General features: G+C 39.6%; 2 protein-coding genes across 4 annotated transcripts in view; one reads left to right on the top strand and one right to left on the bottom strand.

Annotated features, from left to right (window-relative positions):
• CCDC83 (coiled-coil domain containing 83) overlaps positions 1-15,720 on the bottom strand; it is a 47,244-nt gene that overhangs the window by 20,879 nt on the left and 10,645 nt on the right. For all 3 annotated transcript variants that reach the window (XM_058663686.1, XM_058663685.1, XM_004590019.3), the window contains exons 4-6: positions 11,361-11,445; positions 4,615-4,777; positions 1,376-1,543 (exon numbers count right to left, since the gene is read on the bottom strand). In XM_058663686.1, the coding sequence (XP_058519669.1) occupies positions 1,376-1,543; positions 4,615-4,777; positions 11,361-11,445 (416 nt within the window). The remainder of the gene's footprint in view (positions 1-1,375; positions 1,544-4,614; positions 4,778-11,360; positions 11,446-15,720) is intronic.
• The window catches only part of SYTL2 (synaptotagmin like 2), a 175,991-nt gene continuing 168,173 nt past the window's right edge, over positions 7,903-15,720 (top strand). The window contains exon 1 of the mRNA XM_036493463.2: positions 7,903-8,105. The gene's annotated coding sequence lies outside the window, so the exon portion shown is untranslated. The remainder of the gene's footprint in view (positions 8,106-15,720) is intronic.

Below are 15,720 nucleotides of genomic sequence, written 5' to 3'. Positions count from 1 at the left end.
TCAAAGAGAATTTCATCACTTCAGTACCTGTGTGATGGCTACCTTTCAGATCATACAACTTATGACCCACAATAGGAACTTTAAAAAATGATTATCTGCTTGAGTAGCATCCTGTACATCCAACTCCACCTAACTCAATTTCCAGTGTTCGTGGCTTGCATTTCCTGAGGCAGGAAAGACTGAATCAGAAGAGGAAGGTGAGCAGACAAGACAGTGAAGGTCAGCCGACCCAGCTCAGGTGCATCTGAGTTCAGGCAAGCAAAGGGGTGAGATGAAGTACAGGGTCCTGCCAGGGCAGGGGGAGATTTTTCTGTCAAGGGCCAGATGTATGATTAATTTATAAGAGCATCCACGGGCTGTACAAAATCATCACCGTAAGAATTAGTCTGCTATGCATGTTTTTGAGGTTTGATTCCTGTCTGCAATTGTCCTGGCAAGACCAAACCAAATGATTTCACTGACCACACGTAGCCCACGGATCTGATGTTCCCCAGTCTTGTACATTCACATGCTTCCTTAATACTTGCAAGTCACTACTGAGGGAACAAAGGATCAAAACATTTGAAGCCTTGATAGGGGCTCAGAGGTTAAGGTGGCATATACACTAGTTCATTCTCTAAATAGTTGCAATGCCCAGAGCTGGGCTGTTCTGAAGTTGGGAGCCAGGAGCTTTTTCTGGGTCTCCCACATGAGTCCAGGGACAAAAGACCTGGGTCATTCCCCATGGCCTTCCCAGGCCATAGACAGGGAGCTGGATCAGAAGTGGAGCTACTGAGACACAAACTGGCACTCATATGGGATACCAATGCTACAGGTGGAGGATTAGCATGCTTTGCCACTGCGCCAGCTCTCGGTAATCATTTTCGATTGCTACTTAAAATCAGCTATACCTCATAATGACCAGCAAATAATTCAATGTATAAATGTTATTACCATTGCAAAGATGGACACAATAAAATGAACACTTTCCGTTGAACTCATGTTTTTTTCTCTAGGTTTTTCTGGCTGCAGCTTAACTCACTTCGGGGGTCTCTCAGGTAGGTTACACAGTCAGGCTAGTCTTAACTTTGCCTCACGTGAGTCCTTTATAGCATTACTAGGGCCCAGAACACTCCTACTTCAGGGAACCTGCCCCATTGCAACACCACTCATTGAGTCAGGCTTCTTCCCAGCACCCCAGGCCTTCACTTTGTTTTCTCCATCTCATTGGTGTCCTGGAGTCCTGTCTCTGCTGTGTTCCCCCTTCTTTGCTTCCAGGCTCACAGAGACTTATGCAGACAGCAGAGAGAAAGAGCATGATTTAGAGTGCCTGGTTTTCTCTTCCACCCTTTAAAAAATTTTTAATGGAATTTGTACTAGCTTAGCTGCAACTGACCTGACATTTTCTCTGCATTCTCTTTAACTCTGTTGATGTCATTTTGTAAGGAAGTAATGAGTTTAGCATGTTGCGCACTCCCTACATTCTTGTACTCTTCCCAATATTCCTTTTCACCAAGCTTTTCAATAAATAGCTTCTCAGTGTTAGTTATTTGTGTGCGCATATCTGTTGGAAAGAAAACCAAGACACATGTTATTTTCATTGTCCATGCAACCGTTATGTGTTGCAAATTAATTTTGTGAAGATCTGATATTAAAATACTTTTAAATGCATAAGTACTATTCTATGTCTATAATTTAAGAGAATCTAAACTGCTCAAACTATTCTTTATTCACAATTCAAATTCTAATTAAGTTAGATTTATAAAGTAGATGGATGCTTTGGGGTTATTAATGGAAGATATAATAACTAACCCATATACCTAGAAATCCACAAGTTTAAATTACTTATATGGTAATTTAATAGGGAGTCCCATTTTGTAGAACAAATATTTTATCAAATGTACTTTTAATTAGTAAATTGTCATTTTTCCTGGCCATTATGCTTCTGAGGAAAAGTGACTCTTATGTCCTTCCTGGATCTTTAGCAATTATTTTTGTAAGTAAATCATTTGATATAGTCAAGGATAGTTCGTTTGGACTTCCCTTCTGTTAGATAATAGTAAATGACAGTAATAACAGCACATCTTCTCCCTCTCTCCTCATTTTAGTAACTGACTCAAACACATAAATTTTCAGTATACCCTGGCACATCTTTGGGCCTGAGCACCATGGCACAGCACATTAAGCTGCAGCTTGCGCATGCTGGCATCCGGTATGGGAGTGCCAGTTCAAGTTCTAGCTGCCGAACTTCTCATTGTGCTAATATGCCTGGAAAGCCAGTTTGGAATTCCTGGTTCCTGTCTTCATCCTAGACATGGTTGTTGAAAGCATCTGGGGAGTGAACTAGAAGTCAAAACATCTCTCTCTCTATCAGTATCTCTATCTCTATTTCTATCTTTCATTTCTATCACTCTACCTTTAAGATAAATAAGCCTTTAAAAAAGACCTGAGTTTCATACCACTAGATATTATGGAAAAGAAATCAGCACTAAGGGCCAGGTACAGTGGGCTTTATAGTTGCTTGACTCACTACCATACACCACCTTGTTTGCGAGCTCCTTGAAGGCAAGCACACATTACGCTCATATCTGTAAACACCTCAATTTATTTATTGCTCAATCAACATTCACTGAATTGCTGAAGCATCCCATCAGGCCAGAGGGATATCCTTTAGTGCAGTGGGTCAGAAAAACCCTGGATGTGTCTTTTTCTAGAGTTGGACATAAGATATCTTAAATTTTCTTAGCAGATGGTGTTATCAGTCAACAAACAATGGGTAACACTGCTGTCACCCAGAGGGGCCGCTGGCCTTTCATGTGTGCACATTGCCACTGTCTCCTCCTTGTGCCACATTCAGTCTTGGAGGTCTGGGAGGTGAGGGTTAGTTTATGTCATTAAAGATTTTGAAAGACACATGGGTGTAGTGGCTGGTTTTCTACTTTCTTAGAACCAGTCTCCCATGCTGTCTAGTAAGAAGAGCATGTGTGGGAGTCTGTGTGTGTGTGTGTGTGTGTGTGTGTGTGTACATACACGCAGGCACAGAATGTTTTTGTAAAAAAACACTGGTGAGATCTGACAGCAAGTAGAGCTCCAGATCAGATCAGCAGCATCCTGCCCTGCTGGGGCTTGCTTATGTGAGAAACTTAATATCCCCTTTATGCTAAGGCTGGTCAGACTTGGGTTTTATCCTTGCAGCTCTGGGAGTGCTAAGTAAAAGTTGGAAGAAAAGCGCCACAACCATTCTTTTCAGACCTTGCTGTGCCTAGGGCTCTCCTGACATCTTGTCAAAAGTAGAATAAGATTTGGTTGATCTAGGTGGGGCCTGACATTTTGGATTACAATAAGCTGCTGGGTGAAAGCAGCCATGCATCTCTGTCCCGTACGAAAGAGTTACAGGGGATTCCCTTGTACATCACTTCCTAAGAAATTCTCTCAGGATACTTCTGTCCTATCATTTTCTTTTTATTCTTTTGTGTCTTGTGCCCAGCCCCACTTGCCTATACTCGGTCATCCAACCTGCAGCCACTACTAAGCCTAAACCATAACCAGGCAGATCCTCAATTAACCTGGCCCACTCTCCTGAGAAGGCAGTTTGGTGAGCACACTTCAGCAGCTTCATCTCAAGGAATTTATTAGAGTACTCTTTGGAAGTGCAAACATAACTCTCTTAAATGGGGTGCTGCAAAATGTCAGGCATAACTGTTGCCAATAAGAGAGATACGGGCGAGGGCAGGGTTATGGGAACAGTTGTGGAAATCTTTGAAAATGGAGCTTGTCTTCTGATGTTTAATCTGGGAAACTATTTTACTAACAATCAAAACTATCTATTAAGTAGTGGGCCTGCTGTGTGCAGATGCCCCAAAAAAGTAGGTAATGCAAAATATTTGGAAGAAATCCAAAAAACTCTTGTGTTTTGTTTTGCCTCCTAACTTCTGATACTGCTTCCTAATAGCCTTCAAATCTCTTTCTCATGTTGCCCAACTTCCTAGCAGAGATAGAATTGCAGAAGTTCTGGCAAAGGAGGCTTTAGAAATCCCAGCAGCAAGTTTAAGAGGGAGGAATGGTTGTAAAGAATGCACATTTTAAAACTGCACACAAGTTACCGCAGGACTCGATTTCCTGAGCCCATAGCAATTGTGTATCCTGGCTTTCATCACCATACCTAGTAAGGTTTCTCTCCATGCCCTACACACGTCCCTTTTTGTAACTCCTACCCTTCCTTCTTTCATCTAAATGGTGTTACACTTAGCCCCTTAAATATTATGGGAGGGAGGATTATGGTTATATTAACCTTAGCATTCCTAAGTCTGAACTGAGACTAAAGCCAATGATGACACCAAAATCACAAAAGAAATGACAAATTCTGCTTTGCAGAGCCGCTCAGAATGGCACCAAACAGAACCCATCTGGCCTCTGTGCTCAAGTGGATTCTGCCTTTGCCTGTGACCACTGCACTTACTCTTCCCCCTCCACTTTGTTCTTTTCCCTTTTCTGTCCTCTTATCAGTATGTGCTTGTGGCTACGGTAGGAATAACGACACTCCAATCACACTCAGCATTCTGAGTATATTGGAAGACAATAGCATTTATAAATTCTGGTAAAATTTTATGAAAAATTTCTCAGTCCCTAAGTCACCTTTTAAGTTTTTTTCCTGATCTCTTTCAAACTTCCATTTCTCTTTCATCGCTTCTTCAACATCCTCCCTTGATACAGCTGGTAATGTGTCTGATTTCTCTTCACTTAGTTCCTTTAGTAGGTTCTGTATGTGCCAAATTTGTTCATCCTTCAAGTGCCTGTTCTGTCAGGAAAACATCAGGAGTTAACAACATCTGAGCAACTGTTCACATTGGTTTGCCTCAAAACAGAGTCACAAACTAATTCTTATAAAGTGAGAACAAAATATACAATCAGATAAATTATACAGTAATATTTCTAAGAGTTTATGGATCATGAAAGACTCAAAATGAAGTTAAATATATCAACTTAGTAGCAGCGAATAGAATGTTATACTTTAGAATTTATGTCATTAATCTAAAGTCTATCACCTTACACCAGATCAATGAACATTAAACCTTGAGGCCCAATTTTTCTTTCAGTCTGCCATACCAACACTGTTCTTCTCTAACATACATTATTCATCCTGTTGTCTATCACATGCTTGGGAGTGTTCTGGACCCTAGCAGCAAAACAATTCTTAGAAATACTGCTTTGGGGGTTGGTGTTATGGCTCAATTTGCTAATCCTCCACCTGCAAGGCCATTAACCCATATGGGTGCTGGTTCATGTCCTGGCTATGTTACATCCAATCTAGCTTCCTGCTTATGGCCTGGGAAAACAGGTGGATGGCCCAAGTCCTCGGGCCCCTGCATTTGCATGGGAGACCAGGAAGAAACTCCTGGTGCCTGGCTTCAGATCAGCTAAGTTCTAGTCATTACAGCCTTTTCAGGAATGAACCACTGGGTGAAAATCTGTCTCTCCTCTCTATAGATCTGCCTCTCCAATAAAATAAATAAACCATAAAAAAATACTGTGGGATTTACATTAAGTCTTGTTTTGTTTTGTTTTGTTTTGTTTTGTTTTTTCACAAATGTCCCCAATTTCTTTCTTTACTGTGATGGTTACTCACCATCTAAAAACTACCCACTTAAAATGCAGATTCAGTTCCTTTGTGGCTAGTCCATTCATGTTTCTGTACTCCTTATTGGCCATAATTTTTTGATAATTCCATGTTTTCTCCATCTGATTTACAAGATAACTGTGTAAAGCAGTGATGGCCAATATATACTTGTGGACACATGGTATATAAAAATGTATTTTAGAAAAAATAACAACTGAAATGATATGCAAAGAAATTGAACGTAGTTTTTGTAGGTTACTAAAATTAAGTTGGTAGGACTAGAGTTTCGTTGCAGTTGTTGTCATCTGGGACATTTATATCTCATATTAGAGTTCCAGGGTTTGAGTGCTAGGTCCTTGCTGTTGGGAAGTGAACAGTGGATGAAAGATTGACATCTGTCTCTCTCTCTTTCTCTCTCTCTCTTCCCCTTTTAAATATGACATAATTCTGAACTAGATTGTTATATATTAGCATGCTAACAGGAATCCCAGGACAACCTCTGAGATTTAGCTAAAATAGAAATAAAAAAGAAACAACAGAGGGTTAAAACAGAACTCAAGAAAACATTTAATACAAAACAGGACAGTAATTGAAGCAGAGAGGAGCATGATTTAAAAAATGCCAGATTAAGTTTCCCTTGTCAATAATTACATTAAATGAAGATGGGTTGAACATGATAATTAAAAGGCAGCGGTTGACAGAATGAACTTTTTAAAAAAATGACACACTATACACTTTCTATGACACACAGTTTCAACTCAAAGTAGCAAATAGGCCAAAAGTAAAAGGATGGAAAAAAGAGCTACAATGCAAAAAGAAATCCAAAAAAAGCTGAAATGACTAAACTAACATATGACAAAATAGACAAGAAAATATTTGTTATCAGTGACTAGAAAAAACATTATATAATAATAAAACTGAAACCATCAAGAATATGCTAATTATATATAATTATAATATACTAATTATAAACAGATTTGCCCCAAATCAAGTATTAATGTTGCCCCCCAATTCATGCCAACTCACGACCTTAGAATGTGACACTATGGAAACTACAGATTTAATTAGTTAAGATGAGGTTGTGAGTGATGTCTATGATGATGGAAATGTGCTATATCTTGAATATCAGTGTTAATATTGCCAATAACTTACTTGTACTATTGTGAAACAGTTTTGTTAATATGTTACGGGAACCTAGGTAATGAGAACACAAGATCTCTCTTGGTGTACTACTTCCCATAAATGCATGATAATCTATAAATACCTCAAAATAAAGAGTTGAATTAGAAAGCAGAGGGCCAATCAATACTACCAACTAAAAATTAAATAGTTTATTATTCTCAAACTAGTTCTAAGATATTCCAATTTCTTGAATGAAATATTCATGTTGTATTTGCTTATATATGCTGAATCACTTTGACGTGGCACGTTATTTTAGAATGAAAAATGCGTAGAAACTTCAATAATAGCAATGGAAATATCACTTGCCAGACTATTACACTGTTAATACTTTCTTCCAAATGTGGACTTTCCCACTTATTTTTAAAGAAATGGAAAATTCTTTTAGCAAGAATGATCTGAATGCTAAATAAAAATATCTTCGTTTTACTTATGTTAATTTTAGTAAGGCAAAGAGGCTTCTGAATTCAATTCTAGCACAAAAATATTTAGCATAACATATAAGCAAAAGATTTCCAAATAAAGATAATTTAAAAACCACCACATACAGTTCATAAAAAGTTATATACAAAGAAAATTTCCATTTACTTTCCATACTTAGAACAGTATTCCTCAAAATGAATCCATCTTCTTAGATTTAAAAATGTAATTTGTTCATGTGAAAAGCAGAATGATGTGAGAGAAACAGAATGAGAGAGAAAATATATTCCTTTCACTGGCTTATTCCCCAGAAAGCCGTAACAGCTGAGGCTGAATCAGCCTGAAGCCACAAATCCAGAACTCAAAATGAATCCATCTTATTAGATTTAAAAAAAAATTAATTTGTTCATGTGAAAGGAACAAGGAAAGAGAACGAAAGTGAGAATGAGAGAGACAGAATATATTCCTTTCACTGGCTTATTCCCCAGATAGCCATAACAGCTGAAGCTAGCCCAGGCTGAAGCCACGAATTCAGAACTCGATCTGGGTCATCCATGTGAATAACAAGAACACAAGCACTCCAGCCATCATCTGATCAAAAAGAGCTAGTAAAAGGGTGGGATGCCTGGGGGGCATGGTTGGAGAGGTGAGGGGTGTCCTGAAGCCTTTCGCAAGGATTATGGATTTTTTTTTATGCCCAGTAGGAAGCCAGTGAAAGGTCAGACACTGACAACTAGAACACTCAAAGGGCAAGGTGGTTGCTCTGTGGAGACTGTACTGGAGAGAGGAAAGCTGCACCAGAAGTAATGGCAGCTTGAATTAGGTCAGAGTCAGTGTAAATGGAAAGAGATGTTTGCTGTGCAGATGCAGCAGCAGCTGGGATCTGTCTCTTCAGGCTCCTCACAGGTGGGTCCACTATCACACACATGGGTATGGCTCAGTCTGGAGCTAATCCTCATAGAAACCAGAACTTTAACTGTTTTGGGCACCAAACATCGGGATACTATCCAAAGTGCTTATTCAGATCTGATTTCTTGTGCTTTTCACAACCAGGTCCTGTCCTAGCAGGCCCTGTGTTGAACACAAGGATGTGCCTTGGTCTCCTGATGGCTGCTTATTCCTCTCGTGTGCTCTGAATTTTGTCATGTGGCTCCTGCAGCCAAGGAGCTAGAGTAGACTTTTGTTTGTTTGTTTGTTTTTCTGCCTTTTAAAAATTATTATTATCATTTTATTATTATTATTATCATTTTAAGATACAGTTTCATAGGCCTTGGGATTTCCCTCACCAAGTACTCTCTCCCGCCAATGGGTTCCCCTATTTTGTTACTATAGTATAGTTCTTCATACACAGTCATATGTTCATCATTGCAGGCATGGACAATGACAGAGTCCAGCATCCTATTGTCAAAATACAGTTAACAGTTTCATTGGGAGTCCATCTTTGGTCTGGAAGTAGGGACGCATACTACATTGTATCTTCAGATCTCGATATGATGATGTCTCCATTACACAATTACTATAAATCCCCTTAAATGAAAAGTCACAATACAAAATCAACAACAGGAAGAAAAATAGAAATTTACAATGCCATGAAATTAAATAACATGCTACTTATTGCATGTGTCTAATGTGTCATTGAAGAAATGAAAAAATCAAGAACCTTCATGAAGAAAATGATGCTACTGTATGATCCAAGTCAGTGAAGAATTTAATGAGGAAGAAAGTGTTTTGAAGAGATGACACTAAATAAAAATAAATAAATAAATCAAGTTCATGAGGTATAGTTTCCGCTGATCTTTGTTGGTGACATATATCTTCTGTAGGCAACAAAAACCTAGGTTTTGTTGTTTTAATCCAGCCAACTAATCTATGATGCTTGATTGATGAGTTTAATCCATTTACATCCAGGGTTGTTATGAATGGGGAAAATTTGGTCCTATCATTTTAGCAATAGGTTGTTAATTGATTTAGTCTTCTGTTGTTTTGTTATTGGGATGTTCTTCACATTTGCCTTTGGTTTTGATGGGTGCTATTCCTCTTCTCTGTCAAGAGAACATCTTTATCGTTTGTAGGGCAGGTTTGGAAGAGACATATTCTTTTTAGTTTTCTTTAATGTGGAAGAATTTTATTTCATTTTCAAAGACAAAGGAAAACTTTGCTGGGTATGTTATCCTGGGCTGTCAATTTTTCGCTTTTAGAATCTGGAATATGTCACTCCATTCTCTTCTGGCCTGTAGAGTTTCCTGTGAGAGGTCTCCTATGAATTTAACTTGCATTCCTTTATATGTCAGTTGATTTTTTTCCATGTGCACATTTAAAGATCTTTCCCTTATGTTCAACTGAAGAGAGCTTGAATATCATGTGTTGTGGTGAAGATCACTTTTGTTCAACCCTGTTGGGAGTTCTGTGCCCTTCCTAGATGTTGTTTCCCAATTCCTTCTCTAGATTAGGGAATTTTTCCCTTATTATTTTATTAAATACACCTTTAATCCCAGTTTCTCTTTCTGCACCTACTGGAACTCCCATAATTCTTATATTTGGCCTTTTAACAGCATTCTGAAAAGTTCTTGAATACTTTTTTTAGCTTGACCCAGCTCTGCTTCCAGCTTTTTGTTTGTTTCCTCCTGGTGACAGAAATATTTTTCAATTCTGAGATTCTTTCTTCTGCTTCCTTCCTTCTACTTCGGAGACTCTCCACTGTGCTTTTAATTTCTGATAATCATCTTTCATTTGATTCATTTCCTGTGTGACATGTTCCCTAAATTTCTTGAACTCCTGTATTACCTGCGTGTCATTGTTAAGAAGTTTTATAACAAGTGTTTTGAATTCTGTATCCCCTATTTTCTCGATGTCTTCCCAAGTTAACTCTGAGGTTAGCAAAGGTTTTTGCTCCTTTGCAGGGAAGTGTTCAGTAATGTTCATTGTGCCTTTGTCTCTTTTTTTGCTCTTAGTCATTGCACTTCTGGTTATCAGATTCTTCTCCTTGGGGCAGGTTTCTAAGCTGTGTCACAGGTCTACAATTCGATTTTACTTATTGTGGTTGGTACACAGCTCCTTGTTTGCATTCACTTGTGCCACTCCCTCCATCAAGTTCCAGGTCTGTGTTCTTATGTTAGACTTCCACCATGATCTCCATAGCCCCAGCTTCTGGCTCACCAGTCTCCACCTCCTGTGATACCATGCTGAGACTGTACCATTGTCTCGAGAGCAGATTTCTTCTCACTCTGATCCACAGGCCCAGTTTCTGTGTTAGTCCCAGTTTCTGGTCCCTGAGAATCATGACAGTGTCAGGGTCATGGTTAAATCACCACCAGGGCTTTTGTGCCCAGTGAATACTGGCTGAATGAGTGAACATTAGTCCTTTGGGAAAGACAGGAATCCCAATTTCATAGGAAAATTGAAGCTTATATAAATTTTGGACAAATGGCATAAGAAAGTTGTACAGTTAGGGTGCAAGCTTGGGTCTCTGTAGACTCCATTAAAGTGTGTAGACATAGTCTTTTTAGGCAAACCTCAAACAAAATGCCTAACTGTGAAAACGTCAGGGTCCCTCTCAAACTGGTGCTCTAATAGGGTCACCCACAGAATCTGCTCATCTATGTGATGTCTTGAAGAATGAAAATTGTGTTAATTTTCATTTACTACTTCCAAACCTTCCAAAAATCTGTTTCTGCAGATGTTTAATTTTATGGTCATCTATTACACCCCTTTGATATGCACTTTAATCATATTTTGTAAAATCAATATATCATGTTATATATCCAGTTAGCCCACTAAGACTGTACTTTTCAAGTGATATTTATGTAGCGTACTCTCTGATAATCTAAAATAGACAGATACAGAGATCAAAAATAGAGAACAATGCTTGACACTTTGGCTAAATTAAGAAGTTAAAAGATAAATGCAGCTCCTAAGCTCTAAAAGTATGGATACAGGAGCCACTGTCTTCACGTTGTAAATAATATAATTGAAGCTGACTTACTTTGGCATTAGGCTTAGCATAATTGGAAGAGTACAAGTACAAAGAGATAAACTGGATTGCAAACCAATTACTCTCAAGCTTTAAAAAAGATAATTCTTTCAAGTGTGTCTTATCCTACCTTACAAACTTTCAAAGCATGTGTGTAAATGTTTAATAACTATATACTCCCAAGTTTATACTTACTCTTTCATGATACTTTTGGTTCCTTTCTCTAAGTTTTTTTATTTGAAACATGAATCGTTCCACTGCATTTTCCTTTATTTGACAGCTAAGAACAAAGATAACATGTGCTAAATTATTATTTAGGAAAAACTAATGAGACAATATTTAAACATAACACTCCATGATTTCAAATAGATTAATTATATGATAAGAACCATTTAGAGGTGAGAGAAATTCTTAAACAATTTGTGTTTATGAATCTATTTTACTCACTGAAATATACTGAAATATCTATTGGAGAAGCAACTTCAAGTTTTTTTTTAAAGAAGGCAATCTTTTCATGTTTTATTGGTGTAATATTTATACTTTCTAATTATCTAGAAATAATTCAACTTGAAGGAAATTTAGGAATGGGTGCACTGAAAATGTATTTTCTAGAATTCTAAAAACATTCAAAACAAAGGTGCTATAAGGGCGAACACCCTTGTTTAAACTCTAGACCTAGGCTCATGCTCATTATTGTACCTTTCTTCTGTGAATATGTCAAGCTTCCTTCCTCACACAAAAATATTTCTTAACACCCAACAAGTTGCTGATGGGCATCTGTTCAATAAGTGAGAAAGAAAAAATCAGGAAGGGGTGGGTGTTGTGGTGCAGCCGGTTAAGCTACCTCTTGAGATGTCTGCATCTCATTTCGGGGTGCCTGGCTGGGGTCCTGGCTACTCTGAGCTTCTGATCTAGTTTCCAGCTGATGTACCTTGGGGCAGCTGATGCCTGCTTCCTGCGAGCTGTGTGCGAGACCTAGATGCTGTTTCTGATTTCTAACCTCAGTCGGGTCCAGCCCTGGAGAGTGAGCCAATAGATGGACAGTCTTTCCTGCCTCTTCCTCTCTCTCTCTTTTTTATGGTCTACGTGTTAGTTATTTGAAGTATTCATATATCTCTATATTGCTATTCCTTAGTACATTTTATAAACAAATCTGAGAGCAAATGAGCCAACAGAAATAGGTCCGCCAAACCCCTTGCTTCAATAAAAATACAAAACAAAACAAAACAAAAACAAAACCAAATCAGTGCCCATATGAGATCCTGGTACATGCAAGGTTAGCATTTAACCACTAGGCTATGATGCTGGGTCCCATCTGTAATGTAGTAAAAGTGGCGTGGTTAAATAAAAGAATATTCAGCTTTAAGTCCTGTCTTTACCTTTTTGTTTTTAAAAGATTTACGGGCTCTGCGGCGTGGCCTAGCGGCTAAAGTCCTCGCCTTGAATGCCCCGGGATCCCATATGGGCTGCCAGTTCTAATCCCGGCAGCTCCACTTCCCATCCAGCTCCCTGCTTGTGGCCTGGGAAAGCAGTTGAGGACGGCCCAATGCATTGGGATCCTGCACCCGCATGGGAGACCCAGAAGAGGTTCCAGGTTCCAAGTTCCCGGCTTCGGATCGGCGTGCACCGGCCCGTTGCAGCTCACTTGGGGAGTGAATCATCGGACGGAAGATCTTCCTCTTTGTCTCTCCTCCTCTCTGTATATCTGACTTTGTAATAAAATAAATAAATCTTTAAAAAAAAAAGATTTACTTATTTTTAGTTGAAAGGTAAATTTGCAGAGAGAAAGGGAAACGCAGGGAGAGCTTCCATCCACTGTTTAACTCCCCAAATGGTCACACTGGCTGGAGCTGAACCAATCTGAAGACAGAAGTCAGGAGATTCCTCCAGGTATCCCACATGAGTGTAGGGGACCAAGGACTTGGACCATTCTCTACTTCCTTTTCAGGCCATAAACAGAGCTAGATTGAAGTGGAGCAGCAGGAACGTGAACAGCACTGATATGGGATGCTGGCACTGCAGGTGGAGGATTAGTGTGCGATATCACTGCACCAGCTCTGTTCTCAATCTTCTTAGCTGCTTGAGACAAGACAGTTTTGGGGGCCTAAACTTCAAAGCTGTCAGGTGGAGATAGCAATACCCACCTCTAGATAGTATTGTGAGGGTTGAAAAAAGAAATCATATGCAAGTATTTCTAGAATAATTAAGTGCTCATAAATCGCAGCTGTATATTATGCTCAGTCCTTCCAGAAAATATCATTTATATTTGTGACACTGAGTAAGTATACTTCGCAGAGAAAAATGACTACAAGACTCCTTCCTTCCAACTGACATCCTCCCTACACACACCCCCCATAATGGGGCCAATGTGGTAGGATAGCAAACTCATCCTCTGTCTGCTGCATCAGCATCCCATGTAAGTGCTGGTTGAAGCTCCAGCCCCTCCAATTCCAATTAAGCTCACTGGATTTTTCCTGCTTACTGGGACACTTACATCTTACTGATGTGTAGAGCCCGTCCTATCTCCAGCAGTCACTTCTGTTCCCTCTCCTCATATGCTATAGCTTCCTACTTGGCGTTTCTCACAATGTGTAAATCATGCTGACGTGTTTATCTCCTTATTATCTGCTAAAATGCACTTGAGAGCAAGGATCCTAAAGATCTCATTCAAAACCCCTCCAATGACTACAACATTCGATCTACACCATGTGTGTGACTGCAGGAAATAAACACTGTTCAATGTTAACGGCAGAATTTTTCAACCAGAAAGGAACCAGAGAGCTCATCTCAGTCTTCTTGTTTACAGGAGGAAGAATCCCAGGCCTGCATTTGCCAGGTGTCCTTAAGCACTTAGCGGAAAAAAAAGACTAAAGTCCAAGTGTCACAGTATATACAAAGATCTTATTTTAAAATGTTATTTATTTATCTATTTATTTTTGCCACTAAGGGGTTTGCTAGCTTATTTTATTTTTATATTGTGATATTTTATTTTGCAAGATTTATTTTTACTTGAAAGTCAGAGTTACAAAGAGAGAGAGAAAGAGACAGAGATCTTCCATCCCCCAAACGGCCTCAACAGTTGGGGCTGAGTCATCCAAAGCCAGGAGGAGGCAAGAGCTTCTGGGTCTCCTATGCGGGTGCAGAGCCCCAAGGCTTTGTGCCATCCCTATTGCTTTTCCAGGCTACAGACAGGTAGCTGGATGGGAAGTGGAGCATCCAGGACTTGGAACAGTGCCTGTATGGGATCCTGGCGCATGCAAGGCTAGCGTTTAGCCACAAGGCTACTACACTGGGCTACACCTGCTTTCCTTGCTACACCTGGCAGTCCCATACTTAAGCCTACCATCCTGCCGCCTTCCCTCCCCCCCCCCCCAACCCCTGGCCCCAACCTCCCCATTACAACATTTCCAAGCAAAAGGCCCAAGCTTTTGTTTTGTGTTCCTTGTTTGAGCAGGCCCCAGAGACTAATGTTCTGGCGGCTTTGCTGGCCCCCTTGTGGAGCTCGTGGTCATTGCAGGCCTAACAAAGAATCCGGCCTTAACTGGATCTGCCGAACCCTCTCCCGCCTCAGGAAGATGTCAATTTATCAGCAAACAGATAAAGCTTAGCCTCAGAACTCCTCACTGTAAACCACTGTGGGTGAATTCAGGCTTCATTGTACTCTACATTTTCTTTTCATATCCCTCCATCTACGTCATCCAATGTTATTCCATATGTCACACTAAAGGACAAAGCAAGTGGAATGATAAATCAACAAATATTAAAATGATTTAAAAGAGATACAACACTTTTCTAGAGCACACTGATATCACACTACTAATAGTATGCCATCTTGTTCCTTAATTCTTTCTTGTATTTAAATGTTAGCCACATACAGACTTACCCATTCAATTTCATTGAAAATGCCCATTTCTCTATCTGTTCATGCTGATTGTAGAAAATGGGTGAAAACAAATATAAAGGAGAAAATGGAAAGAACCAACTGTTCAGAGTCAATCATTTTATATTTAACATTGGTGTGTCAAGTCACGTGCAACCATAGAAGCATATGACCTTATTGTCTTGGGACAAAGGTTTTTTTTGTTTTGTTTAGTTCTCTTTTTTTTATACAGTCCAATTGTTGTATTTGCTCTGCACGCATGGCTTTGTTAGAAACTGAAATAGCATGAGAGAAATACAAGACGCCATCAGGAACCCCTGGACAATCCTCCTTTGGATAGTTGGAGTTATTTGTCAAGTGACAAAAATTCTGTCTCCTGGGAGCCAGGAGATTATCACTAGCGGAGTATGGCACAGCACAGCCTTTGCTGGTCCAGGCCATGAAATGATTTATTCATTGTTAACAAAGAAATGAGGACAAAGGCAGGGAATGTTCAGCTTCTGTCTTGCACTAGATCATGGGAAATGATTTGCATGGCAAATACTTGCCTCTGCAAACCTCTGTTAGGAAGAGGACTGGCCTGGAGTTGACCCAAGAGGGAGAGTGGCTGGAAATGAATGTCATCACTGTCAACATGGGAGGGAACTGAAGACCAGGCTGCCTTCACAGGGCCTG

The sequence above is a fragment of the Ochotona princeps genome, chromosome 4, assembly GCF_030435755.1.
Source record: "Ochotona princeps isolate mOchPri1 chromosome 4, mOchPri1.hap1, whole genome shotgun sequence".
Classification (NCBI taxonomy): Eukaryota; Metazoa; Chordata; class Mammalia; order Lagomorpha; family Ochotonidae; genus Ochotona; species Ochotona princeps.
The sequence above is the reverse complement of the archived record's forward strand: the minus strand, read 5'-3'. Positions and strand labels throughout refer to the sequence as shown.